Source organism: Haemaphysalis longicornis, unplaced genomic scaffold (genome assembly GCF_048455015.1).
Source record: "Haemaphysalis longicornis isolate Haplotype H1 unplaced genomic scaffold, Haemaphysalis longicornis Haplotype H1 scaffold_1, whole genome shotgun sequence".
Classification (NCBI taxonomy): Eukaryota; Metazoa; Arthropoda; class Arachnida; order Ixodida; family Ixodidae; genus Haemaphysalis; species Haemaphysalis longicornis.
The window spans coordinates 384,867,543-384,894,232 of record NW_027526203.1 but is presented as its reverse complement, the minus strand read 5'-3'; the positions used below and the strand labels follow the sequence as shown (position 1 = coordinate 384,894,232).

At 45.1% G+C, this 26,690-nt stretch overlaps 1 protein-coding gene across 1 annotated transcript in view; it reads left to right on the top strand.

The window, feature by feature from the left end:
* The window catches only part of Obsc (Obscurin), a gene marked incomplete in the record, with an annotated part of 215,126 nt that overhangs the window by 158,942 nt on the left and 29,494 nt on the right, over positions 1-26,690 (top strand). Inside the window, 19 exon segments of the mRNA XM_077686554.1 lie at positions 459-634; positions 2,810-2,927; positions 3,530-3,705; positions 3,802-3,907; positions 5,009-5,187; positions 6,671-6,861; positions 6,957-7,109; positions 8,058-8,296; positions 8,976-9,092; positions 9,857-10,032; positions 14,707-14,781; positions 16,003-16,437; positions 17,353-17,559; positions 20,263-20,393; positions 22,114-22,270; positions 22,933-23,214; positions 23,693-23,798; positions 23,931-24,131; positions 26,407-26,545. Coding sequence (XP_077542680.1) covers positions 459-634; positions 2,810-2,927; positions 3,530-3,705; positions 3,802-3,907; positions 5,009-5,187; positions 6,671-6,861; positions 6,957-7,109; positions 8,058-8,296; positions 8,976-9,092; positions 9,857-10,032; positions 14,707-14,781; positions 16,003-16,437; positions 17,353-17,559; positions 20,263-20,393; positions 22,114-22,270; positions 22,933-23,214; positions 23,693-23,798; positions 23,931-24,131; positions 26,407-26,545 — 3,364 coding nt within the window.

Below are 26,690 nucleotides of genomic sequence, written 5' to 3'. Positions count from 1 at the left end.
GACACTGGTGGACCCTGTCGATATGTATTAAAAGGCTCAGCTCACAGACATATTATGGGATGCTGATTCGCCTGGCGAGTGGTTGTATATATTTAAGCAAATATTTTTCCTGTTCTGCTCAAAGTGAAAATTAGGGATTTATTGACGAATCTGCACCTGGACTATTAGTCGCACCCTAATAGGAGACCACTGATTAATTTAAACCGGCTGTAGACATTTAGAAATCTTGTACTCACGGGCGTTTTAGTTTTTCACCTCCATGAGAAAGGCGTCCACCGCGGACAGCAAAACGACTCCGCGACCCATTGGTCAGTGGTAAGGCGCCTTAACAACTGAGCCACCGCGGCGGGTATTACCTCGGTGTTGTATTCCAGGATTATTCACAAAATCTACATGATAATTAGCTGATTGTATAACCTAATATTGCCGACTTTCCTACACACTTCACGTCTTTTTAGGCTCAAGGATGGAGAAAAAGTGAAACCTTCTTCAAGGTTAGCGCTATCTCAAGAACCAGACGGCACGGTTCTGCTATCCATCGAGCACGCAACACCAGATGACGCCGGAAAATATGTCGCTGTCGCTACAAACCCTGAGGGCAAAGCCCAAAGTTCGAGCTCCGTGAAGGTGGCTGGTAAGAAGCGCTGCTGCTTTACATTCAGGGTGCGATGTATAGTATGTGTCGTCGTTTGCTCAGAGTTATTGTCGCGAAAGGCAACTGAAGCTCTTTTATCTTTCGTCGTGTCCTCCGTACGTGGCGACCGCTTGCAGCGCAACCAGGAAAGGGAGGACGGGAGAAAAAACTTGTGTTTCAGAAGCTCGGTTTGAACCCATGATGACTTCAGCGATATTGCCAAAAGACAGACTGATCACACCTTTTGGATGTAACGTGTCTCCTTTAGGGCAGTCTATTTTACAGTGTACAACGATGGCGTTGTAAATCTGCACGTAGCCTCTGGCAACAAAATCCGGCTGTCTTTTATACGTGCTGTCTGCCCGAATCTCAGGCTCCTCTGTGCCCTGGAACAAAGTGTCCAGTCTTTTAATCCCTTCTAGGTCAAACTTCTTGTGCACTTAAATTCATTCGAATTTTTGTTTTAATGACCCCTACCGTGCAAACTGTCCACTGAAAAGGATTAAAGTTAAGGAGTCTTCAGAGGTAGTGTTTCTTTGGCGATGAGTGGGATGTTGGCATATAGTCCACAAAAGCTATCGAGTTGATTGTCTATGCGGATTGTTATTTGCCTAAAACTACATCTTCTCATTGGTTTTGTATTGGTTTGTAAGCCCGTGTTAGCAGGCTGTAAACACGCATAAGCGCGCAGTAAATTTGTCCACAACGAGGACCCCGAAACACATTTATCTCAGGGTAGTTCATCACCCAGCGATCCCACTCTATGGTTCACCTATTATTTCATGCGCTTACTGCGGTATTCAACACAGGCAACCACATATTGTGCGGACTCTTCAGGCGTTGATGTTCCGAAATGGTTCCCCATCTAGTAGATATGGTAACATATCTTGGTTTTTCTTGCAAAACAAACTATGGAAGCCTGTTGTCTAATCCACTGAAAGGCCAAGAAACACCGGCTTCAATAACAGTTGGAAATATGATAAACGCACGACCAAATTTTCGCGTTCCAGGTTTTTTTTTTGTTTTTTTTTTTTTGTTTTTTTGCAAATCGACTGCGCGGTAATAAAAGCGATACAGTTTCTTTGTAACAGAGTTCTCACTCCGGAGCCGTTAATGTAGAGCGTACAATAAAGCCGAATATGAATATTATAAAATGATTCCCGTTTTTTTATTAGGTGTGCTACTCACCCACCCCCAAGCGACCACTTCATTTAAAGGAAAAATATTTGATAGCCTTCTAGAAAGTTCATTGAAAGCATGGGATTTTCAGCCCTCGAGACTCCGTATTCGATGACCCGTTCCATTTTTTAACGTCCCCGCTTATACGGTTGCATATATACGGTTGCATATGTCGAGTCCCGTATTCGGATCCGACCACTACGTAACACCCACGTGGTTCAGTCAGTAGCTCTGCGGTCAACAAATATTTCGACAGGTGTACTCACACGAATCGGCTACCACGCGGAAACGTCGTGCAACATCTGATATCGTATTTGCAAACAAAACATCCTCTTTGAGGGACTTTAAAACGATAAAGTACTGTTTCTTTCGAAAGAAAACATGCAGATCTTATAAAAATTGTGCGGGCAAGTGAGAAGACACGCGAGCTATCCTGCACATGCGTTTGTCTTCGAGGCGTCACGCCGAGCTGTTTCGATAGTCCGTCCCATACGCGAGTTCAACAGAGTAAATCCGTCTTCATTCGCCTGCACTGTGTGGCAGAATTAATTAAGAATAGCGTAATTTATTTTAAACTTCAACCGGTGTACTAAAATGATTCACTCGGAGCTGCAAAACGGAGCGCGTCCCAGTCACGAACGCGCTCGCGCAGTGACTGCTGCAGTTTTGCACGTATCTGTCGAAGGTGGCGCTTGGCGTCGCGAACTCCGTGTCGCCCTGTGTACACTGTCCAGTGCCTATAAAAATGAAGAGTATGATGTACCTTCTTTCAGCTTAACTGGCCCCACGTTACCGGAAGGCTACCAACCAGCTTTGCTGGAACGTAGCCACCCGGCATTCCATTAGCCGAATCGCTTGGAGAGATTCTGTGAACGGCGTGCCTCTTTTTGTTCTCTTTTTGTTTTGAGCGTGCTTACAATGGAGAATTCTGGTAACAGGGTGTCATTTTTGGACTAAGGGCGACTTTCTGGCGTTACCTTTCTTTCTACTTTCTAGAGCTTCCGAAATACGAGCCCGAAATCGTAGACCAGCTTAAGCCAGCAGTTTTCACGGAAGGCGAGCCAGGGAAATTGGAGGCCAAGGTGTCTGGAGACCCTATGCCAGATGTGAAATGGTAAATAGCTATTTTACGTATTTTTAATGTATACCTCGGGTGAGTCTAAAATGATATGTGATAAGAATTGATATGACCATACGATAAACAAGAGATAAAAGGAACAGTGTAATTTATTGTGCTTGTACGATCAACTCTACAATTTACAATTTCTTCACTCTTCGTCCAGCTTTGAAGTAGAGGTTTCGGAAAAAAGCTTGCTGTCCTAGTCACGTGCTGTTTGCATGTGCCTATGGCTCAAAGTTCCCTCTGATTACATTCCCGGGCCATGAGATTCATGCTTGATTCAAATCCCAATGTACGATCTGGCCCATAGAGGGGCCTTCAAATGTTCTGCTGTGATACGAATAAGGCCCAACCCACCCATATGATCCCAACCTCATGACACAGGATATTTGAAAGCGAACCACCGCTCATTCCACCCAATATTCCTTTGCGAGAGCAAGCGGGATATTTTGGGTCGTACGGTGAGTGGTGGGCAAAAACTACAAAAGAAATGTTTTGGCTAAATCAAATATTATTATAATTGGCTTGAAAGCCTGTACACAATAATGGTCAAAATAGTCAAAAAGCACTCAACGTCAACCCTTCTCGTCAAACAGGATCAAAGACGGAAAAGAACTGCCTGAGGATAGCCGCATTCGTTCCACAACCTCGCCTGGTGGAGACGTGGCGCTGACGATTGATCCCGTGAAGCCGGAAGACGCGGGAAAATACGACCTCGTGGCAGCCAACGACCAAGGCGAATGCCGAACATCTGCCCCAGTCACGGTGAACCGTAAGGCATATTTGTTTCCCTGAGCCTCTTTGGCAACCTGTTTCTCTCTTTTTCACGTTTTCCCCGCGTGTCGCGCAAAAAACTGTGTACTTCCAGAACCACCGAAGTTTGTCAAGCCATTAGAGCCCGTTGAGGTTGTGGAAGGCTACCCTGCAAGGCTTGAGACAACGCTCGCTGGTGAACCAACTCCTGAAACAGAATGGTGAGTTCATTTCTAACAGTTATGTTCACTGCCTCAGGGTTAGAGGCTCCTTTTTCGCATATTACCACCAATGGAGTGAGCCGTACAAGTGTGCGTAGTTAGCTATCAGTGTTAGTAAAAGAAGGAGGAAGAGTGTTTTCTCTTTTTTTGCACTACAAGAAGGCACCAATGGGAAATTATTGTTCGCGTAATCTACTTTAATGTCACAGAACATACAAATACGCCCACAAAGTGAGGCGACCCACAATTTTATTACTAACAATGCTATTCTATGTTAAATGTGTGGGAAAATTAGAGTAAAATTTTTCTTTTCGCTCTAAGCATAATATAGGATTACTATATACACCCTGCGTGCACCCTCCGTACTCGTACGCCATCTGTTGGGGCAGCGCCTTACGATCGCAAACATTAGTAGATTGCGCATGATGGCGCTATTGTGGCAAGCCAAAAAAGTGAACATTTTGTGGAAGCTTCCGGTGTTAACCGCCAAACTGCTACTTCTGTAATTAGCATGCTCAAGTTACTCATGTGGACCTCAATACATCCCTTTCACGCACGTTTATAAGTCGAATGCCACAACGCATTCACCGGGTCCACCTCCAGTAAGCTATAACCATGGTCCGCCGTGGAGGCGTTGGGAATGCGTGCTCGCCCCGCATTACGGAGGTCTGGGATTAGATTCCGAGACCCAAACAACCAAACGTACCCCATTTTCTTTTCTACTGGATTACTTTACTTTGTCTACACGAGCTTCCTGAAGAAATATAGCATCACTCCGGCCATTCTTTTACCTTTTTTTTTATTCTCTGAGCCATCGGTCACATTGTAGGCCATCTCTTGGACACGGCACCGATGCCACGAATAATCGTTATAACGCGAACGCCTCCTAGTTTGCTCTTCTCAGTGGGCAATTCGCTGAGCGCGTGGCCTTCGAATGTGTTTAATTTGTCGAGAAGACACCGATACACCAGTTGAAAATATTCAATTGTCTATTTTCTAACGACAAATTAATCCTCAGCGTCAGCCGCACAAGTCACGCTTCAACTGAAATAATTTCGACATTTCTTGAACTGCGGCACCGTGCTTCTTTTCTGTTTGCAGGGAAAAGGACGGGAAGCCGTTGGTGCCAGACGGAAAGAAAATAAAAGAAACGAAAACCCCGTCCGGCGATGTTGTGCTCGATATTCCCAAAGCAACACCGGACGACGCTGGGGTCTACACCTGCAAGGCCAAGAATCCACTTGGAGAGCGAGAAACAAAAGCTCCTCTCACAGTGGCAGGTAACACCGCAGCTGATTTCGACGTTTTGTTTCAAAATAGATGCACACCCTTCAAGTTGTTACTACGCATTTTTTTTTTTCGGATAGAGCGCAGTTATTAAACAAAAATTACTGAAAAATCTTGGCACAAACTTCTTTACAAGGACTATCCACTGCTTACTCCTAAAATAATTAAAAATTAAGAAGGCGTTGATCCTCCATTTTCAAATTACAAATTAAAGTTGACAAATTAAAGAATTTGTTATTTTTTTGTTAACAATGGTACATTGATGCTTGCTTACGCGCAGGCTATATCCAAAGTAAATATCTTACGCCCATATGCCAAGGTTCTCGTAAACAGCGTTAATACGTGTCAAGTGGAGTTCGGTACTACTTGTGAAATTTAGGCTAGTATCGTTTAAAATATGCGAAGCAATCACTGCGCTGCTAAGCGCATGACTGAAACTTCAGGCGAGCGCTTCAGACGATATCAGAGGCATCCTGGTGCGCACAGCCACCTACCCTTCATTTCAATTGAAATTCTTTGCCATTTTTCCGGCTTCTGGATTTGAAGGGCGTTTTTAGGAGTTGTTTTCTGCTTATGCTTAGATTCAGCTCCTGGGTCAGTAGCCTAGGAGGGTGTGTAAAGTTGGAGTATTTGGTCTGCGAACAACACCGAGAGTTGTTGCTTTCAAACGCCGTTATGTAAGCTTTCTTTGTCTCACTGATGGCCACCGTACGTGTAAGTGCACTGCAAAAAAGCCACCTTTTCACAATTGGAGGGCGCGTGATTATGGCTAATGTTGTCAAAGGCACATCAAGCGCCTCAAAATAAAAAAGTTTCCCGTGATCAGATTCGAACCTGGGTCCCTCGTGTTATAAAGCCGACGTCTATCCGACTGCACCATGCCAACACGGTCGAAGCAGTTTGGATTTTGGATTTTGGATTTTGACTTTCACTCAGGTTACATGGGCGAAAGCTTCGCGTTTTAACCACCTTTTTCTTAAGACAGGGGCTTGCATTTTTTTATCAGCACTAACGTGCCTTCTTATATGAAGGCGGCTTTCCCTTAATATACACCCGCTTGCAGTGAAGGTGACCATGCAGGGAGTTTTCAGATTGAACGGCAGATGGCATGAAACAGAGGTAGCCTTCCATGTACGGCTGCCGCTGTAAAACAAGAAGCGAAACGTAAGTCCCTTTAGAAGCTTGGTCATGAGAGGATCTTTCCACTCCCAAAAGGGCCGGAATGCCGACGAACCTTTTCACCTCTGGAAATCGTGTCAAACGCTTCCTAATCATGTCAACAACATTGGGGGTTATTGCGCCACATCTAGCGCGTTTTCTCCTAACTACGCAATTCATTTTATCAGCACGTAGACACACTCGGGCGTGGTATTGCTTGCGTTACAGCAGGAGGAGACATAGAAGGGTGAAGACAATTGCATTTGCGCCCTAGAAGGAGACATTTGTTTATGTGATGCTTTCCTTTGTGTACAGCAGGTGACAGTGGGGAAAAGGCTGAAGAAAAACCAACTGTTTCTCCGTTGGACGACGTCGAGGTCATGGAGAGCGAACCATTTACGTTGGAATGTAAGGTCACCGGGAACCCGACCCCCGATGTCGAATGGTTCTTTGGCGGCAAGCCTATTCCACGGCAGGCGGGACTCGAAGCGACATTCGATGGTCGCAAGGTGCGATGTTGTCTTTTAATGTCACTTTTTCGCTCTAAACCATACAAAAAATGCTATAACGTCGCCACACTCCTGTTCTTTTTTTTTTTTTGCAGGCTAAGCTTTTGACGAGGCACAGCCTCCCTAGTCATGCAGGTCGCTACGAATGCCGAGCAAGCAATGCAGCTGGAAAAGCCTCATCAAAGGCGACAGTTGGAGTGACGCCGATGAGCAAGCCTTACTTCACGAAACGCCTCAGCGACCTGGAGGTAATGTTAAGCCGTGTGTGTGTGTGCCACCGCATCCGTAAAAAAATGCCGTTTACGTTGACGTTTACATATGCTGCTTAATATGGCATGTTTTTAAAGTGACCCTGAAGAACTTTCTCTGGACATTCCAGTGTGCTTTCAAGGCCGTTTTATGGGAATTTTGTGGGCGCTTTCAGTATTATTAAACCCCTACTCTGACTGAAATATTTCAACTTTCCATTGTGCCTCCTCGTAAGAGAAAAGAGTGAGCTTGAGACCCTGTTGTACCTTAACCCCTACTACCCACAATGACGTATACTTTCTGTGGTTCATTTTGGACAACGCTCGCAGTCTCCATATTAATTGCGTGTGTGCCCACTGAAGCTTCGTTCTTCAAAACAAAATTCAGGGTATAACGCGTCGAAGCTACAACCGCCCTACGAGGTGCGCAGTATTGGACGGCGGCTGATTGATTTTGACCACCTGGTGAAAAAATATGTGCGCTCAAGTCTAGAAACACGGGCGTTTTCGTTTTTCCTCTTCATAAGACAAACTGCCGCCGTGCCGTGAGATTAGCAGCCTAATTAACACCATAGCCACTGAGCAACCGCGGCAGATCCTCACCGGTCGGCTCTAGTGCACTCCGAGTTAATTAACTGTTGCACTCCAAAACCGACCGACTGGTGGTGTGATAGTGTCTCTAATATAAAGTGAGGTGAGAATTCGGAAACAAAAGGGAATCCGTAATATCTGCGAGCTTGTTACGCCTGCGTGTGGCATTGAGCGCATGAATATTACCGCCTCCGCCCTGCGCTCAGAAAAAACAGAGCCACTCCGTACAGCATGATCACGAGTACTACCATTTTTAACTTCATAACTGCCACCAAATGCAGTCTTTCTTTCTTCCTTTCTTTCTTTTTTTCTTTCTTTCTTTCTTTCTTTCTTTCTTTCTTTCTCTTGCTTCTTTAGGCGTCCCCGAATGAACCGTTGAAATTGATCGCCAAGGTCAAGGGTTACCCCGAGCCAGAAATCACGTGGCGCTTCAATGGCAAAGTGATCGAACCGAGCATGAAGTACACAATGAGCAAAGAAGGGGAAACCTGCACGCTGACCGTGCCTTGGCCCGAAAGCAAGGACTGCGGTACCTACGAATGCCTGGCCAAAAACCCCGTGGGAGAAGACAAGTGCAGCGCTCGGGTCACCATCCGGTACGTGAACCCTTTTTGAGGCGCAGCCCAATAGCGCAGTCGGGCTCGCCGAAACGCTGCAGTTGTGATGTCGAAATTCGCAAAATTGTGGTCAGCGGTATTTTCGACGCTCACAAGCTGTATACTTGAAAGATAAATTATTTACTGTACATAATACACGTTATGCATGTTAATATTTTTGTAGCCCTTGCGCCCAACGACCAGGAGGCTAAAAAAACATCATTTATGCCTCGCTTTCCTGCACTAACAGAACGGTCGGGAATACGGCAGAATCATTACTGACAAGGTTTGTTTGAAGGCATTCTTCACCTGTACTATTGGGGAGACAAGTGAAGAATGTTTTGGTTAATGATTGCCAATGGGGAGTAACGAAAGATATGCACACATGCCTCATAGTATACTTGTTGCTTATTTATTTATTTATTTATTTATTTATTTATTTATTTATTTATTTATTTATTTATTTATTTATTTATTTATTTATTTATTTATTTATTTATTTATTTATTTAGAGAATTCTTAGAACAATATCTTCCTTAAATTACCGTTTGTGCTAAAGACAATTTTTTTGGCGTTTGTATACAGCAAGCAAGCTGCATGGCCAGCCGCCTGGTGATTGATTTTTATGTTTTTTTTACCCTGTTGATGTAATCACTGCATCGCTCTTTTCGTCCAACAGAGAGAAAGGAGAGCCCCCGTCGTTCGTGAAGCGGCTTGAAAACTTGAGAGTCCCCGAGGGCGACACTGCCACGTTCACCGCCAAGATCGCTGGCTCCCCTATGCCCGAAGTAAAATGGTAAGTGTATAAAGGCTTCTTTGGGCGCTGCCATGTTCAGTCATAGACGCCATCCTACGCTTAGCCGGTATTTGCTATTACGTAGCCACGAGTGGCACTGTTTTCCAACTTATATCTACCACTTTAGTGGCCGACTCGTGCAGCACTTGACTGGGTATTCGCGTGCGCCTATCGCTCCTACCGCGCGGAACGCAAATTAAAGGTTTTCCTTTTTTATCGTAAGTGTGGCTGGCTGGGAGTGTAGAACTTTCGAAAGGATAGTGGCGACAAGAGGGAAACAAAACTGAACAAAACACGCCTGGGTGAGAAAAGCTGTTCGGATGGCGCCTTGTCTGGAATTATGCTGACGTGACGAGATTCTCTTTGGCCCTCTTGGCACCATCCGAGTTGGAGGCCAGCCGAGAACCAGTCTTGCGCGTAATGCGCTTGCTAAATCTGGCAACAGTATTATTCTTCCTATAGGTGTAGTTATATTGAGAAAGCCTCTCTCTGTCTGCGAGCCGTATATATTGCACGCCATCATCATCACAGGCATATATAGGCTGAAGTGTGCGAGAAATTCGGCAAACCGTGTGCCCTACTGTTATAACCTATCACTCCTACAGACTTGGAGGTATTTTTTTCATTTAAAAGAGCCGCCATAATTATAGTCATTACTACCATAACGAAGGAAGAAACGGCCAAAGCCACTAAACAGGACGACATCTTTCAATGTGCAACGCCGTCTATGGTGTTTCATGATCTCTATTCGACGCTGTACACAGGTTCAAGGACGGCGAGGAGCTGGAAATGACACGTCGCCACAAAATGGAGCTCGAACCGAACGGAACGCTGCGCCTCACCATCCGCGACTGCAAGCCGGAGGACCTTGGCGAATACCGAGCGTCTATCTACAACCCGTACGGAAGCGACACGTGCATGGCCACCCTGCGGGTCGAGAGTAAGGAATCCCTTCTGTGGCGTTCGCAACTGCTGCACACGGACCCGCTGGTGCCGTGCCTTGTTGCCGTGGGCATTGTCGTGTCCATGCTTGTGGCCATACTGTCTCAGAGGGAAGTCCCCGCGCCTTGCGAGGACATCCCGTTCTTTGACGACCTCACCCAGTTTGTCTTCACCTGCGCGAGGAAGCAGTGCGACCCCTGAAAGTCGAAAGCTGCAATGCTAACGCCTCGAAGACGGTGCAGCCCAGCTTTTTACTGCGTTTACTGTTAGAACACCCAAGTGAACGAACCCTGCTACTTGAAACGCGGCTCTGACACCGTCATGCAGCTGAATAGGCCGCGCAAGTCTATTTTTCACAACACAGAGATGTGGGTTGCCGAACCGTGTACATAATATGTATTTACTCTTCTTCTGTGATAGATAGTGCCGGAAAGGCTTGATGTAGTTGCTGTATGGACGAACTCGGCCAAAAGTGGAGCATAAAGAAGATAAGCAGAGAAAGCAAGACATTCGTAGTTCTCTTTAATAGGATGCAAAAGCTTCTTATTCCATTGCTAAGACATGTTGGTCTCGATAAAAAAAATCTGACTAGACCTTGTGAAAAGTGCCTACTTTACTCACAACGGATTAAAAAAGGAACAGTTATTATAAACTTGCACCTTAAGTACAAATAGTTCAGCCTTTTTTGTTTATAACTTTTCCGGATTAAGAACTTAGAATGGCATCAGCTCGTTAATTCCTCATATAAAAATCATTCCGCCGTCCTTTTTTTTCCAGGGACAGCAAAGTAGAGACAGCTAGAAATGCTGTAGAAGGTGTACTAAATACATTATGCGGTCCCAATGATATGCAGGAAAAGGGCTAAGTGAACTTAACATGTGATAAAGAGGCAAGTAGAAATATGGATTAAGACGTGCAGAATATGTCTAAGTTACTGCCTCTCATAAGTAAAGACGTATTCTCTGTTAGTCGTAGCTATTTTATCTACAAGTCCATGCTTAAGGTTTCTAGCAGTTCCCGGAGCTTTGTTTTTTGCTTTTCTAGTCACATGCAAAGCACAATAAGTCGTTTCTTAAAGGCTTTCTGCATTTTACTGCTTAGTAAGCAATTTTCGAAAAAGAACAGACAGCAGCCATGATGTGCCCAGTATGTTACACTGCTTAGAAGCTGTACGCTGTTTTAGTAACCTTCTTCTCCACCAGAAGGTGGCTTCTTTATTCTCATTACCATTACTTTTCCCAGGAATACACAGCAGCGTTTTTTGTCTTGTTAATGAAAGAACGCTTCATATGGAAACTGACAAAAGAATGCAAAATTAAACTTGTTTATGGCAGTCAGATGGTCATGACATAAACGGTATACAATTTAAAAAACAATTTTCAACCACGCTGTTCCCGCCCAAAACAGTGATCTTTCCTTATATGTACATCAAAAGCGGTTAACGTTTGACATTCGTGCAATGATATTGATGGCGAATTTTATATACTACAAGCCACAAACAAGGCTTCGTCGCGCAAGACGCAAAATCTCTCGAGCAGTCAAACTCTTCTTTCTTTTGACTCTTGGGAGATCAGCGTGGACAGTCTTCTATTACAAATCACTAGGAAATGCTCGCGGAAATACTAATGAGGTCACAACTGAGTGTTGCCAAGTTCAGGTTTTCACAAGCTTTATCGTACATTTGACAGTCCACGCTACATATGCATATGTTCTTTATACCATGTTGTGCTGCCTTAGGCCTCCCGGCATGCCTTGCGTCAAGGTCCACTCAAATTTATCCCTAAAGGTAACGTCTCCAGCGTAAAAAGGGTGAGACAAACATGTTTCTTCAGTTCATTTCACCACATATAGCTACACTTCCCAAAGCCTCAGGTACAGTGTTCAACAAATACTGTTTTTTACCGATAATTTGCGCTTGTCCTATATCTGTACAGCCTACGAAATCAACCCATTTAATATTTCACTCGTGATACGTACGATGGCCTCGTGCGATGTACCAAACAAAAGGCACTTTTTCTCCGTTGAACAAGCTTCGGACGGAGTGTGACCCTTAAGCTTTTTCTCTAAACGGCCCTAACAGCCTGTGCTTTCAAGCTTTAAAGCACCAGCACTGCTTTGATAACGAGATACCACTCACTATCTATGGAAGAAACGCGAGTTTTGAGTGGACCTTCCACGAAAAACTGTTTCCACTTGATGTTTGCCTTTTGGAGCACTGCTGTGTTTCTATGTACTACGAGCTTGTACTTTTCTCTCAGTTGTATGCATTGTAGAAATTACTAACTTACCGAGCTCGCCGAAGCATGCCAACAGTGTCAATATGTATTTAAATCTTTAGTCTGTACACGTGACTTAGAGTCCTGTATAAGATAATTCAATGTATATTCTATTGTTTTGTTCAAGGCATAATTGTTATTAAAGCTTGTCTGCTGTACATTTTTCCTGGCTTGTGGATTTCTCTATTCAAAAAGCAGTGTTACCTTACACAAAAGTTACTTCCACTGCCAAAAATTGAAAAAGTAGTTTTTTTCAATGGCCTTGCATTTCAAGGCATCAAGGACAATGTTGGCACGGCAGGAAGCCTAATAGTTGGGCTGTGTCGGGAGCTCGGATTCATGCAACTTTTGTGTAGGCAACACTCTAGTGTTGAAGAAGCTGCACTAGGGGCATCATAAGTAACCACTATATACCGCTTGCAGCATAATACAGCAGCAGTCACTCCACGTAAAACACACACACCAAATTCTTTAGGCAAATAATGTTATTCTCTTCTCCACACCTTTTGTCAGAGACCAAAGTAATCAGCGCATTTCAGTTTTGATGCCGACCACACGATGGTTCTGTGCTTTTTTTTTTATTTTTGCTTTCATGCTTCACTGTACCTGGCATCGTATCACAGAACTGTGATACGGAAAGTTTACAGAAGCTTTAAAAGAAACTACGGCTGACAGTCAGAAAACATTCTGCACACTAATTTTTTTTTGCAAACACTCTGGTAAAGAGATTCCAATGGACCATAGCCGTGGCAAACTAGCAGAACCTTCAGTGAGGCCTTTAAGAGATTGGTGGTGGCAGCGCAGATTCAATTACTCCGCTAAACAACGGCGTTATGAAACACTCTAGTTCATAGATCCAAGCTTATCACAGCGTTATAGGGCTACCACTTAGAAGAAAGCCTGTAAAGCTCCGGCGTTGGTCGGAAAGGACAGTTTACGAGACCAAAAAGGGTGCCCTATAATGAAACACTCGACCGCAATATGAGCACCTCGTTATTGCCAAATTGTAATTACGGCTTAGAAACAATATTCTGTGAGCAGCGGGAAAACCGCCTTCCTAGTACAAAGGAAATGTTTAACCACATTACCGTGTCATAACAGCATAAGTTGGACTGAAGCTAGGGAGTAAATATGGCTGCTTGTGCAATAGAAATTCGTCCGTTGCAAACAATGTCAAAGGGGCTGCTGTTTATACACTAGGCATACTTTAGTTGCCGAAAAATCACAGCCCATTACCGGTCGTCGGTTGTGCCTTTACATATTATCCCTCTGCGGCACACTTTGCATGTTTGAAAGCTTGAAGACGACCGAGCTTTTTGTCACACTCTAACTGCGCCAAAAAAGAACATTCATTGCAGCCTACATTCCCATGGCCTCTCTGGTTATGTATTTTGCAATTATAAGGTTAATTTACTACGTGCTTGAGTTGGTTGTTGGGGTTTTTCTGCGTATTTCGCGATGTTTCCGGATTGGTTTATTTAAATTTCATGTTGGCGTATGCCATTTAGGATAGTTTGAAGAGAACTGTGGCTGACTTATAGGTCGCTGGACAATAATATCCCTCGTGCCAAATTTGTACTATTAGAGCTACGTTTACCGTCTTGGCATTCTCACTCACCCTTGCCATCACGACTCCCAACACAACCCGCGATCAGGTAAGTATTACTTTGAAGACGAAACCTGTAGTGGCACGTAGCACCTCAATCCTGTAGTCATTAAACAGCATTACGTCGTTGTCTGAGTGCGTGCCCCGGTATATGGCAAAGTACAATCAAAAATTAATAGTCCCCGCGGTACCTTTGCTGTGGTGTGCGAATAATATTGTTCGTACCTAACTTCTGCTAAATATACGGAAGGAACTATTATCCGCAAACTAGAGATTTCTGTGTCTCCATAGAAATTTGCGGAAATATGCAGGGTCGATTTTTATTCAGAGTCACAACATAGTGTTGATAAAGATCTGCAGCGACTTGTTACAGCCAATCTAGTTAGGCCATCATAGTTAAAAATGTAATAAACCTAACGAAATAACAGAGAGAATCTAACCAATGTCCTGTATTCCAAAAACTTACAAATAATCATGCTTTATCATCTTTAAGGCAACGTATTAACACCTTCTACGCCGAATAGTGGCAGTTGTCTTTGCGTAGGATATGTGTTCTGGCGCATGATTTCTATTATCTGCATGTAAGATGCTCATAAATCCTCTTCCGATTGGGTAAGGCGGCAAGTATGCTATGAAACAGTGTCATTTCTTAATCCACTCGGACGTAAATCATCCACAGAATGTGGAAGTTTTTGGAGATAGCTCATACACTATAGTTGTCTACATTCCTGATCAAGAAGATTTGGTTAATTTTTTTTCTAAAAAAATGTACTCTTGCTTCTTTGACCAGGTCCATCATACGATGATTCCAAGCGACGGCCTTCAACGGACAAATACCCAAGCCGCGACGTTCCCGAAAGAGATGGTGAGGTTCCAACATGGCTAGTAGACTTAACAAGCGTATATTCCACAGTGCGCGCTCACAGCTACGCCGGCCACTTGTACGACGGGGAGGTAATACCGACTAGTCATGCTTTTTTGCTACAATTTTTGCTACACTGGAATGAATGCAACATGTCGATGCTAACCAGTCATGTTTGTCTAAGGAAACTGTTCACACTGCTGCACTCTCACATTGAGACGGTAAGGCTTTTTTTTCAGGGAGGGGGGGGGGGGAGGGGCTTTTTGTGTAATCTGTGTCAGGCGCATGATACTTATTATCTAAGCGGATTTTTTGTCTGCACTGTGCCGCCTTTGTTTCCGGAGAAAACTGTGCATACAAAAATCCTGGTTTCCCATTCCTGCATGCAACACCACTTTAGCGGAGTTTTCCTTGCCTGAAGCAGTAGTCATAGCGGCATTAGTGAAATGTAGCCGTGATGTGATAAAAGTGTGAAATGTTGTCTCTTTAGTCTCGTAAAGATATAGTTCATACCTTGCCAGAAAAGCTTCGATGTACTTGCTTGACGGCTTAGTCGACAAATTACGAACACATTTATGCCAGTGGTTTTCAGCCTAGACATGTATACATGATGGTAACAGGACGGTTATATTGACATCGACTCCAATATAGAGCACTGCACCGCAATCAGCTATGTAAAATATATTACTTTTGTTCGAATTCACCGTTGTAAAAGAACGCCCACTGAGCATCAATGTGTATTTTCAAACGCAGTTGTGGTAATGCTCAAACTAAATACAACTCATGCGTGATCCTTTTCCCCTGTACTAGCAAAAAAAAAAATATTCGGACGAAATACTACCGCTCGCACACACACACACAAAAGTAAATAACGTACGAAAAGTGGCAAGGTAGGACAAGAAGAAAGAATAGGTCAGTCCTGAAAGCCGCACATGGGAAATTGCAGTGCAGGTCCTTAAATGGCAGTGCCATTGTGCCAGAATCTTGGTGCTACTCACGTCATGAGCTACAATCAAATTTGTCTAAGCCCGAATTCTCTTGGTAATAAAATACACACCACCAGGGTCTATGTATTTCAGGCAAAAACAAAGTAGCACTGAATGGAGCATCTGCACTCTGCATGCAGTTAAAAAGTGAGCAGTAGTGTTCTTGTTATGGCATGTACGGCCCTGTAGCCTGGAAGAGAACTCCTGCACTGTGGCATGTGTTTTCTGTATGTTCCAGCCCGTGGACGTGGTAGATCACCCTCCCCCCACCAGTATCCCGAAGTAAATGGATATAAGCCTGCGCCCCGCGACGAGCGACGGCGCGAGCCCTACGGCGGCCCGTATTCGCACGAACTGCCTCCGACGTCGCCCCTCCCATCCCGGGACTTTGACCGGCCCGGTTACGATTCCAAGTCTCGTCACCCTCCCCACCCAGAATACGACGACCTCGATAGGCCGTACGAGCGCATCAAGCGACCGCAGACTGAGCCCGAGGGCTACTACGCAGGCGTGCCGGACCCTCTCACCGACAAGCCCTACATCCGGCGCATGACAGACCGCGACCTGACGCTGGGTTGGAAGCCCTCGCCGCCCTCCAGGTCCCGCATCCCGGTCTCGTACACCGTCGAAATGGCCCCGCTGCCAGACGGAAACTGGTCGTCCTACAAGTCAGGTGAGCCACGCCGTGCCTTGAGCACGAAGCCTGGTTTCCCGCAGGGTATCCCGGCTAACTTAGCATATGAGAATAAGTTCCGTGCACTTTACTCGCATTGTGCACATACCAGCAGCAACAGGCTTTATGAATTTAAGGCTGAGGCGGCCCTTCGCAGTTAGCTGTGTTCGTGCATCGAGCACCGTAAGCCCCAAAGGACTTGCTGTTGGGGTAGTGGTTCGTAGTTTTATTAGAAATGGTAAGCATAACTTCAGACATGTAGACGACAGGAAACAGGAGAGACGCTACAGGCCACTGGGCTATTACGCTAAAGGTAATACGCATATGCAGCGACCGATAAAACATCCGGATTGGTGAAGGCGTTTTTTAACGCCTCGTGCTTCCTGAAGGTCTCGGCCAGGGTTTCACGATCGATACACGCATTCTGGAGAGGAGAACAAGACTGTAAGGAATTTATTTGATGTGGCGTGATGCGATCGTATTGTGATGAGTATAGTGATGTGGTTGTCTTAGTGGTTAGTTTGAATGTGATTCTTTCTGAGATATCTACATTACATTGAGAACATCAAAGCTTTCGCAAGAAAGTTGGCTTTGCCCAAAGCGTATTCTGTCTAGGACGACGGCAACGGAAACTACGACAGAAATGTCCCGACCAACGATTCACTTACAGCTATCGGTGCAAAAAAAAGTAATAAACGCCAAGGGTAGGCCTTGTAGCAGCTTCCGCACCCGCCAGGTGGCGCGACAATGCTCTTTTTTCTGAGGCTCTTAGGACCTTACTTTTTTTTCGATCGGCCCTCGTGAATAGCTTTATTTTGTCTGCAGCTGTACCTTATTTTCTGTGGCACACAAACCACGTCAACGATCCTGGGTTCATGCGACTCTGATCCCGGAAACGCGCTCTTCTTCCAACAGGTGTGAAGGACACGCAGCTCGACGTACGTGGCCTCGAGCCCTTCAAAGATTACCGCTTCCGAGTCCGTGTCGGCAACAAGCACGGGCTCAGCGACCCCTCGCCGTATGTGACTGCTCACCGTAGCCGTCTCGGAGGGTCGCCGCCTGTTCCTAAAGAATTCAAGCCCAAGGACTACGAAATCCCCCACCCGCCACTAGACAAGCCAGGTACAGTTCTTCAGAGACCAACCCTTCACTCTATCAGCAGTGCGAGAGCAGTTCACATAGAGTTTTAAGTGACAGGGCAATACGGGGGCTATGAGGCGCGCAGTAGAGGAAGGCTACGTATCCTTAGAACACCTGCGGATCTTTCACTTGCTTCTAGGGGAGGTGAGGAGGAGGAGGAGGAAAATTGTATTACGGTCATTGGGTGGGATCCCCAGCCCTTTCAGCGAGCCGAAGCTGCTTACTCAGATCTGAGCCGGCAAGTTCGTTCTTCCACTGCTCGTGTGTAGGCGCAAGTGATATATGTATTGAAATTGTATTTATTGGGACGATAGATAGGGGTACAACGATGAGCTGGGCCAAACCAAGCGGTCGTTTCAGCCGGTCGGAACAGGGTGAGCACGAGACAAGCGGGTGCGATAGGGCGTGACCAAAACTGGACCATGATAGTGTACTGACCCTGGTGCATGCCCACAGACGGAAGATTGTCCATTTCACTGTCCTCGCACTGGCGCATACCCCCAAACAGGAGATTGTCCGTTGCATTAACTCGGTGACTATCTTCTTTACAATATATATGTATATATATGTATATGGTATTTCGTTTCAAAAATACATGAAAGGCTGAAAGCACGTGTGAAAACGATGGTAAAACTAACGTTTCGACGGGGGCCCGGTCTTCGCCAGAGTAACCTTTAGTAATTGAACGCGTGGAATAGATAGGCACGAAATGATAAAGGCTGACAAATAATGTCTAGGCACTTGGCAGATACAAATCAACTAAGTAAAAAAATACAAGAAAAGCACACGTGGTGCTCGTACACGTGCGACTTAACACGAGGCTTTCAGATACAGTACTTGTGCGCAATATCAGATCAAGGGGGATCCACACCAGCTCTTTTTAGACAAAATGATAACATACGGGGATGGCAGCTGAGGCTTTATAGGCAAACTCATCAGACACGATATATAAAAAAAATGTAAACAAAAATGTCATCGTTACTGGAAACGTTGCGTATCGGTTTCTTAAAGGAGCCATGAAGAGAAAACAAAAGTTTGTTTTATTCGAAAGATTAGGTGTTTCATAGTACCCCAAGCGCTTTCCCGGAAGCAAATGATGCTTTATTCACTGAGAAATAAGGCAATTTAAGCCAAAATTTTAAATCTCCCGCTAAAATTGAACATTCCGTGACGTGTACAATGGCGTCATAGCGCCGGTCCATGAAACAGATACTTAGTATGTCGACTCCATATAGCACCCACACGCAGTTCGATCGAGACGGCGGCCATTTTAAAAATACTAGTAAAACCTAGTGCACCCGCAGCCCTAGTCATGGAATCGCCTGATCCGGAGAACAAAACTCTCGCCGAGGAGCTCGGGCTTGCATTTAACAACCTCACACCACTTGAACGCTCAACGCTTCTAAGTGCACGAGCGGCAAGAGTTGTGGGATACGCGGTGGACGGGAAAGCGACCATTCCGCGATAGCCACAACAGACGAACGCCCTGCCGTCGGCACCGCTGCCTCGTCAGCGCCGTCGCCACGGACGAATACAGACTGGTACGTATGTGCCGTATTTTTATTACGGTTAATAATAGTTCAACTTCAGTAGCAGTATCGCTTATGCCAGTTGGCCGGTGTCGTGTATGGAAAGCCGTTCGCGCGAGCTCTCTGCTTCGACCAGAAAGATACGAGCGTCAATGCGCGGTGTTTACGGCATTTTTCCTCCAAGGTCAGAGCGCCTCGAACCCGAAAATTCGTCTGCGCGACGGCGAGATGTCGAGCTCGGCCAGGCGGTTGTTTCGTACGCATTGGCGCACACGCTTGCGTGTTCGTTCGGAACTTCAACCGTTTACTCCACCGTTCTTTGTCATAAAAAGAATGTGCAGTATGTTTCACGGGCATTTAGCTCGCTATGCAAACTGTAAGCCCTGCCTAACATGCGTTTGCTTTTGCCGGCCTCCGCCAATCGCAGAGCTTAGCCCATGTGACGGCATAGGTTCTGTTGCGGGAAATGAGCTGGTGGGTCGCATGACCATTCCCGTTTTTCCTAATTATGTAGCTTATTTGAGCGAAGTTTGCGTTATAAGTGGTGTCGTTATGGTTCTAACGAGGCAATCTTTCGAATGAACCAAACTTGTGTTTTCTCTTCATGGCTCCTTTAAGCACAAGCAAACAAATCGGTAAAGCCGCGTTAGAATTGGTTGCTCTGCTTCAGCGGTTCCAATAAGGATAAAGCAATGACACCTGCGTGTCAGGGCAATAAGCACGTTAACCTTCCTACACTTTCCTTGATACCCTGTTTAACTGAGTTGAATTTCTGAATAAAAAAAGGCTCGCGTACTTCCCTTTCCTGATGCAAACGGAAACCTGATTCCAATATAGTAGCCCTACTTTTTTTTTTTTTTTTTGAAAGAGTGACCGGGAAGACTTACAAGTCACTCTTTCGAAAAAACAACAGTCCCTCAATGAAAGTTTAGTGGGGCAGATTGGACTCAAGGAGTTTTGTAGTTTTTTAGGCTTCGTATGTTCCATTATCTACATTGCCCTTCTGGTTTTGTATTCGCGTTGGTTGGTAAAACGTTTATTGAGCTTAAAGGGAAGGGGTAGAAGGCTGTGGTTAGCCTCCTAATTCCAGGAGGCCTCTTGTCAAGGCTGCCTCCAGGGAGTACAATCAATTTTTTTCATCGTGTTCTCTTTGCAGGGGAGGCGCCAGTGTTTGTGCGCCATGAAGAAGACGTCATGTATGGAATACGTGGTCATCCAGTCAGTATTGAATTTTGGGTGTACGGCAACCCGCAGCCAGACATTAGCTGGACATTTAAAGGAACCAAGGTAACACACTCTTTGAGCACTTGAGCAAGGATTTTGTTCCGAACAGGGTACAATGATGTTGTTTTGTTTTTTTTTTACATTTTTACACGCCTCAATATATTATGCGTGGAACATATTCGGCCTCATATTTTTTGTCACGATTTGTAAACCGTATTTTCTGACCCGTGCCGAAATCTCAAGGAAAATTTCTGCCTTCAAACACGGAATTCAGTTGATAACGCTTAGGAAACCTATTGTTCTTTCGTTTATACAACAAAAACATGGTTATTGATGACGGGAGAGAACAGATCAACCATCAAGTTTTTTAACAGCGAAGCTGCTTAGCGAATCCTAATTTTTTGTGTCCGCTGTAAAAAATATTAATAAAATCCCGAGCGCGCGCACGTGAGCGCAGGCCTAGCGGCGATCGTCCTGCAGTCAACAAAACCAAGAAAAGGCCGAGCGCTCGTGCATGCGTGTCTCGCGACGACCGCCCAGCGTCCCCTGCGCACGCTTGTCAAGCCAAGCATACCCACTTAGGGAGATTGGCCAAGATTGGCAGAAAAAAAAAAACTCCAGCGTTCGCTATAATCGTTGCAACACTTGCTCGGAACGAGAAAGACGCGTCCTAACGTACGCCCCTCCAAGGTGATATCCAATAATTATCATTTCCAAAAAAATGACAGAAGCTCGCACTTATAGCAACAATGGCGGGTCGTTGCGGCAGCGAAGAAGAAGCAAATCGGTTGCAATCGTGGGCTTAAGCCTAATCTTGCTGTCACAGCTCCCATTCAATTCGGAATACCTAATCTGGCTCTACTTGCATCTTCAAGATTAAGGTGATATTGGCATTTAGACGCTACTCGTTCAGACTCACTTTTACCATTTGAAGAGTACCAACATTTAAAGTTCGGGTGGAATGTTCATTTTTGTGGTTCTCGGCAATGCGAGGTGACCTTCACCGAGCTGCGCTGCAGGATTCCAGGGCTCAATTTCTATCTGTTCAGATCAGGACTTTCACCTATGGAACTAAGTGTGCGGTGCCAGGTCCCTGAAACAATCGAAATTTTTTTTCTCGACTACCGCCGTTTCTCAACAGCTAGACAACTGCTTTTGAAGGACCCAATTGAGCGTTTGGGGTTGACTTTTTTATTCCACTTATATTATATATTGGCGCATCAGATTTGGGGTTTGCAAAAAGGGATATCTATAATTTCATTCAAAATTTTCTTTCTGCTTCAGGTCGTTTGAATTGCTGAAGGGTGCTAATTAATGGGTAATTCGGGTTTTATTGATAACTAAGTTTCTTTTTACAGCCTCTTTCCGGAAATAATTTAGTATTTTGAAGTCCCCGCGTATTTCAACAACCGATTTAGCCCTGGCCAATCCCCCCTTGTGGGTACGTGCCAAAATCTTTGAGGACATCATCATCATCGTGATGGTCGTGAAAGTTGCGTACAGCTTCGCTACCTTCAAGTCTTTCGCGTTAGTGTGAGCTTCCTTCATTTTTTTCTCTTATCTTTCTTGTTTCTCTCTCGTCTCGTTTCGGAATCTCTCTTTCTCTCTTTTATGTCTCGTTCAGCTCAACATTGACTGACGCGAAATTAAGGAAAACCATGGCTCATAAATTGCAATATTTATTCAAGCCCTGCACGTTTCCTCTCGCTATAGAAGCTTTGCACAGCCGCGGTCTTCGGAGATTTCTGGCGCCACGCCCTAAATTTGTCGCCAATTATTTCAGGTCGAAATGGGCGGACGGTACAACAGCATGCAGGACCGGAACGGCCAGGTTACGTTGTTTATTTCTCGAATGACTGAAGATAACGTTGGTCCCTACACTTGCACTGCTGTCAACGAACACGGGCAGGCCACGAAGACCATATACGTTGAACTTGCAGGTGAGAACAAAGCTACTCATTTCGTTCTAAACTACTCACGTAGAACATTAGAAAATATTACCAAATTGAATAAATCCTTGCCCGACCATCTTCAGTTGCGATTCAATGTTTGAAATTGGATACCTTCGGTAATCCTGTTGCCTTCGTAAATATCGTGTGCATACTACCCTGCAGTGCACAATCTAAACAGGGTGCGTAGTTTGTTTCCCCTACAACGTGGGAAAATTCTCTTTTCTTCTGGGTTGTGTTATATCACCGCCCGAATGTAACTTTAGCCACGGAGTAGTTCCGCTTGCAACTAATAAATACCCGTCTATGGTCTCACTTATTGCTACACATGTATGTGCACAAAATGCGTATTTTGTGCTTTTGAGGCGAATGCAGCACATGCCGCCGAAGTGTCTGCCGAAACAGTGCTTCTGAGAACACTTCGTTCTGTTATATTCTGGGCTGTCTGTCTTGTGCAAATTCAGATTATTACCTGGAATCATCCGCGAACAACAAAGAGGACCTTTTCAAGGCACATGAGGCTTCCATACATCTCTTGCACAGTTTTTTACACGCAAATGTTTTGCACTTTTCAGGCGTGTACATGACGTCGTTTCGGAGTGACGAACTCACTTCAGTAACTACTCAAGAGAGCAATATGGTTTCTATTTCAGAGGAACCGGTTTTTACGAAGCGACTGGAGCCAACAACCATAATGCTCCGTCGGGGCGGAGAGCTCGTGTGCCGAGTCATAGGCAAGCCTTATCCAAAGATCAAGTGGTTCAAGGACTGGCAGCCCATCTGCAACACCTCTCGAGTCAGCATCATCTGGGAAGCTCCCGACGTCTGCACCCTGGCGCTCAACAGCTCAATCGCCCACGATGCTGGCCTCTACTCGTGCTCGGCGTCAAACATTGCTGGCACGGCGTCCTGCTCGGCCATGCTGTCTATCGAAGGTAACCAGCCGTACCTTTCGAGCGCTCGTGTCCAAAGACATACATCTTTACTTAGTTCGTAACTGGTCCTGTTGCTAGAACCTCGGTTAACGTAACTTGCGAGTGGTCGATGGCATTCTGGCGACTGTGTGATGACGTGTGTCCAGTATGGTCAAGCAGCAGCATTGAATAATAAAAAATGGCTCCTAGTGCGTGTGCACATGGGCGTGTGCACGCGTAGGTGTATGCGTTACTGGTTTTTTTTTTTTTTTTTGCCTTGACCTGAATGTCTTGTTAATATTAGCATTACTGTGTTACTTGGCACACAAATGGCCATTGTTCCACGTGACCTTCGATGCAAGCTTATGCATAGAGTAACATTACTTCAAGCCTGCGGGAAACTTTTTCACGTACAAGTTTGGTCCTTTGCCATTCGTCTTCTGGTTACATATTTACTAATGCAAATAAACAAAATTTTGTTTTGCCATTAACTCTACAGAATCGGAGTCTGAATTTGACCTGAGAACGTACCGCCAGCCTAAGATTATCCGGCCTAAGTCAACCCATCTCGAGGACTATTACAACCTGGGCGATGAGCTTGGAAGGTAAGCGTTATCTTTTTCTTTATTTCTTCTTGGTTCTGCGTCTGGAGATTCAGGTGTTGCTGTTGTAGCTGCAGTTAAAACTCCGCAGCGTTTTTGTGTCTCACGTGCAACACACTCGGCTTCTTTGGGCAGGGGCACCCAAGGCGTCACGTACCACGCCGTGGAACGCTCCACAGGCAGAAGCTTTGGCGCAAAGACTATGCACGGAAAAGGTCAATTTAAGGACTGGATGAAGGCGGAGCTGGACATGATGAACCAGCTGTGCCACCCTCGGCTGGTTCGCCTCTGGGACGCCTTTGAGACGAAGAATTCCATGTCATTGATTACTGACTTGTATCCTTTCAACTACTTGGTTTCTAAAACAGTATGCATGGATTATTGTGTCGTGGGAACATGCTGCCTACCACAAAACTGCATTCGATTGATACTGGCCCCTCTCTTTTACGTCCTTATAAAAGTTCAATGTGCTGCAATGCAATCGGCTTAACGTTTAAAAGCAGTTCCTTTGCGGACATGAATTGTGCGGTTCACTGACTAAAAATTATGACCTTCTTACCAAGTTTACTATGCATTCGTACCATATAGTATTTCACTTTATGGCCAGAAAAAAAAATGTTTTTTTTTCAAGGTGAAAACGACTGCTTTCTTTTATTCCTGTTACCGGGCTTAGACTATGCCTCCATCTCGAGGCCGCAATTTAGGTATAAATTCCAAAGCAAGCATACATGTTACCATGGGTTGATTGTAAATAACTAAAACAAAAACGAGATATAAATATGCGGTGTTAGAGCATGCCTCGAAAAAAATATTTTCTTGTTTTGGCTGGCTCCAACTCTGAAAATGTCATAAACTGTAATCGGGCCAGACTGACGGCATTTTTAACAACAGGGAGCGAAGCTTGCTCGTCTTTCTGTTCAACCTGCAAAAGGAACACCTCTTCGCTGCCCCCCACCCCCGCCCTATTCTAAAGGAGGACCAATAGTGCCAAATGGAAGACGGCGAAGAACAAACAGCTAATTTGACGTAAAGAGGGGGAGTAAGTAACTTGTGAGCAGTTCGTACTGCATCAAATTATCGGCAGGCGCCAACTTCTGCTGAACTGCTGAAAACCTTTACTCGCGTGTAAAACAAATTGCGATGTTCCTGAACAGTGCACAATCAAGAAGAGACACGCGAAGCACTGGATCCCAAACCTGCTAACCAGTGCGATGACCCGTAATTACCAATAATTATCCGAAAAACCCCAGAACAACTTGCCCACTTTCGTTTGTTTTTTCTTCCAAACGGCAGTTTGTAATCTGTCGGCATTTTCGTGCAAACCCACTGGGCACATTGCTTGCTTTGATTCGTCCGTTCTGAGCCATGCAAACGCGTTTGCAGTAGGCCGAGTACCCATCATGGCACCTGAGTAGAAGCAGAATCCCCGTAGATGTTTGCAAGCATACAATTAAATGGACCATACAGGTGACATACATCTTTACTATATTCAGAATACTGGGCATCTCATACCTCGCAAAAGTCTTGTTCTGCAGAAAAATACGCTGCCAACGCTGAGAAATTTACAATGGAATAGGCGGAATGTAAACTCGTTACCTTCTCTTAGATTTGGTACAGATTCAAGCAGTGGAGTTCAACAGTCTGGTTTCATACCATAACGCAAGCCGAGTGGTCCAACGAGAACGATACCACGACCATATCTAGCAAGATTTACTCGGCGCATCGCATGTGTAGCAATGTGGTCATAGGTTCTGCCTGTAAAGGGTGCATCACTGCTACAAGAGTTATATTGCGGTGAAGCATAAAGCCAATCCGGGGAACGAAAGTAGGCGAAGTCTTTTAAAGCGAAGCTTTTAGCCTCTCACTGATGTCGTCTGTAGGCCACCCAAAACGCGCTGCAGGAAAGCCAACTTTCTCTGACGATGATGATGATCGTGGGGGAAGTGAAGAAAAATGAAAACGCGTCCCGTAGTCGGAATCGAACCTGGGTGTCTCGCGTTATGAAGACGACTTCTATCCGATTTAGGCAAAAGAGCGCAAAAAAAAAACAGAGCCTTTGTCTTTTTTGCGCTGTTTTGCCTAGATTATGTACCAACACGCCAAGTTTTCCACGTTAGTCTATCCGATTGCACCATTCAGGCAAGGTCGAAGCAGTTTGGATTTAGAGAGGGGTGTATGGATTAGAATATCTAGACAGAAGACGCACTCCTCCGTCTAACGACGACGATGGTTGAATGCTAGGTAAAGCCGTGGGATGCCCGTATCGGTAACGCACTAGAGAGCACAATCGCCGTGCACTAAACGGTCCGCTCGCATCTGGGTTGGTTCATTTGGTGTAGGGCTTGATTTTGGAAAGCTTCGCGTTCCCTCATCATTGTCGTTTCGACAGAGAGGTAGTTGATTTTTTTTTTTTCAAAGGCGCCACAGCACACGCGAGCAACACAAAAAATCAGCGTCATTGCAATGATCGTAGCCGAAATGAACACTGATTGGATAACTAAATGGGCAATTTATATACTGTGATCGCCTGTGTTCGTTGTTCTCTGCGTTTTAGGTTTTGTATGTGCTACATACACGTGGCACGCTTTTTTGACTTGACAGCAATTTCCAGCTGTGGCGGAGGTCCGCTTCTAGATAATATAATCAGCCAAGACAGGGTGACAGAACACCAAATCGCTAATTACATCAAGCAGATCCTGGAAGGACTGAACTATATGCATTCGCAAAACATCGCCCACCTTGGCCTTACTGTAAGTATTCTCGTTGTTATAAGCAACCGCGTTTCTTTTTTTTTTTCAATATGATTTCGTCTAACCAAATTCTTGACCATCGTGATCGCTGTTGTGGCGCAAGACGCAGAGAAGTGGCAGTTTTTGCAACAGCCATAGCCTACGA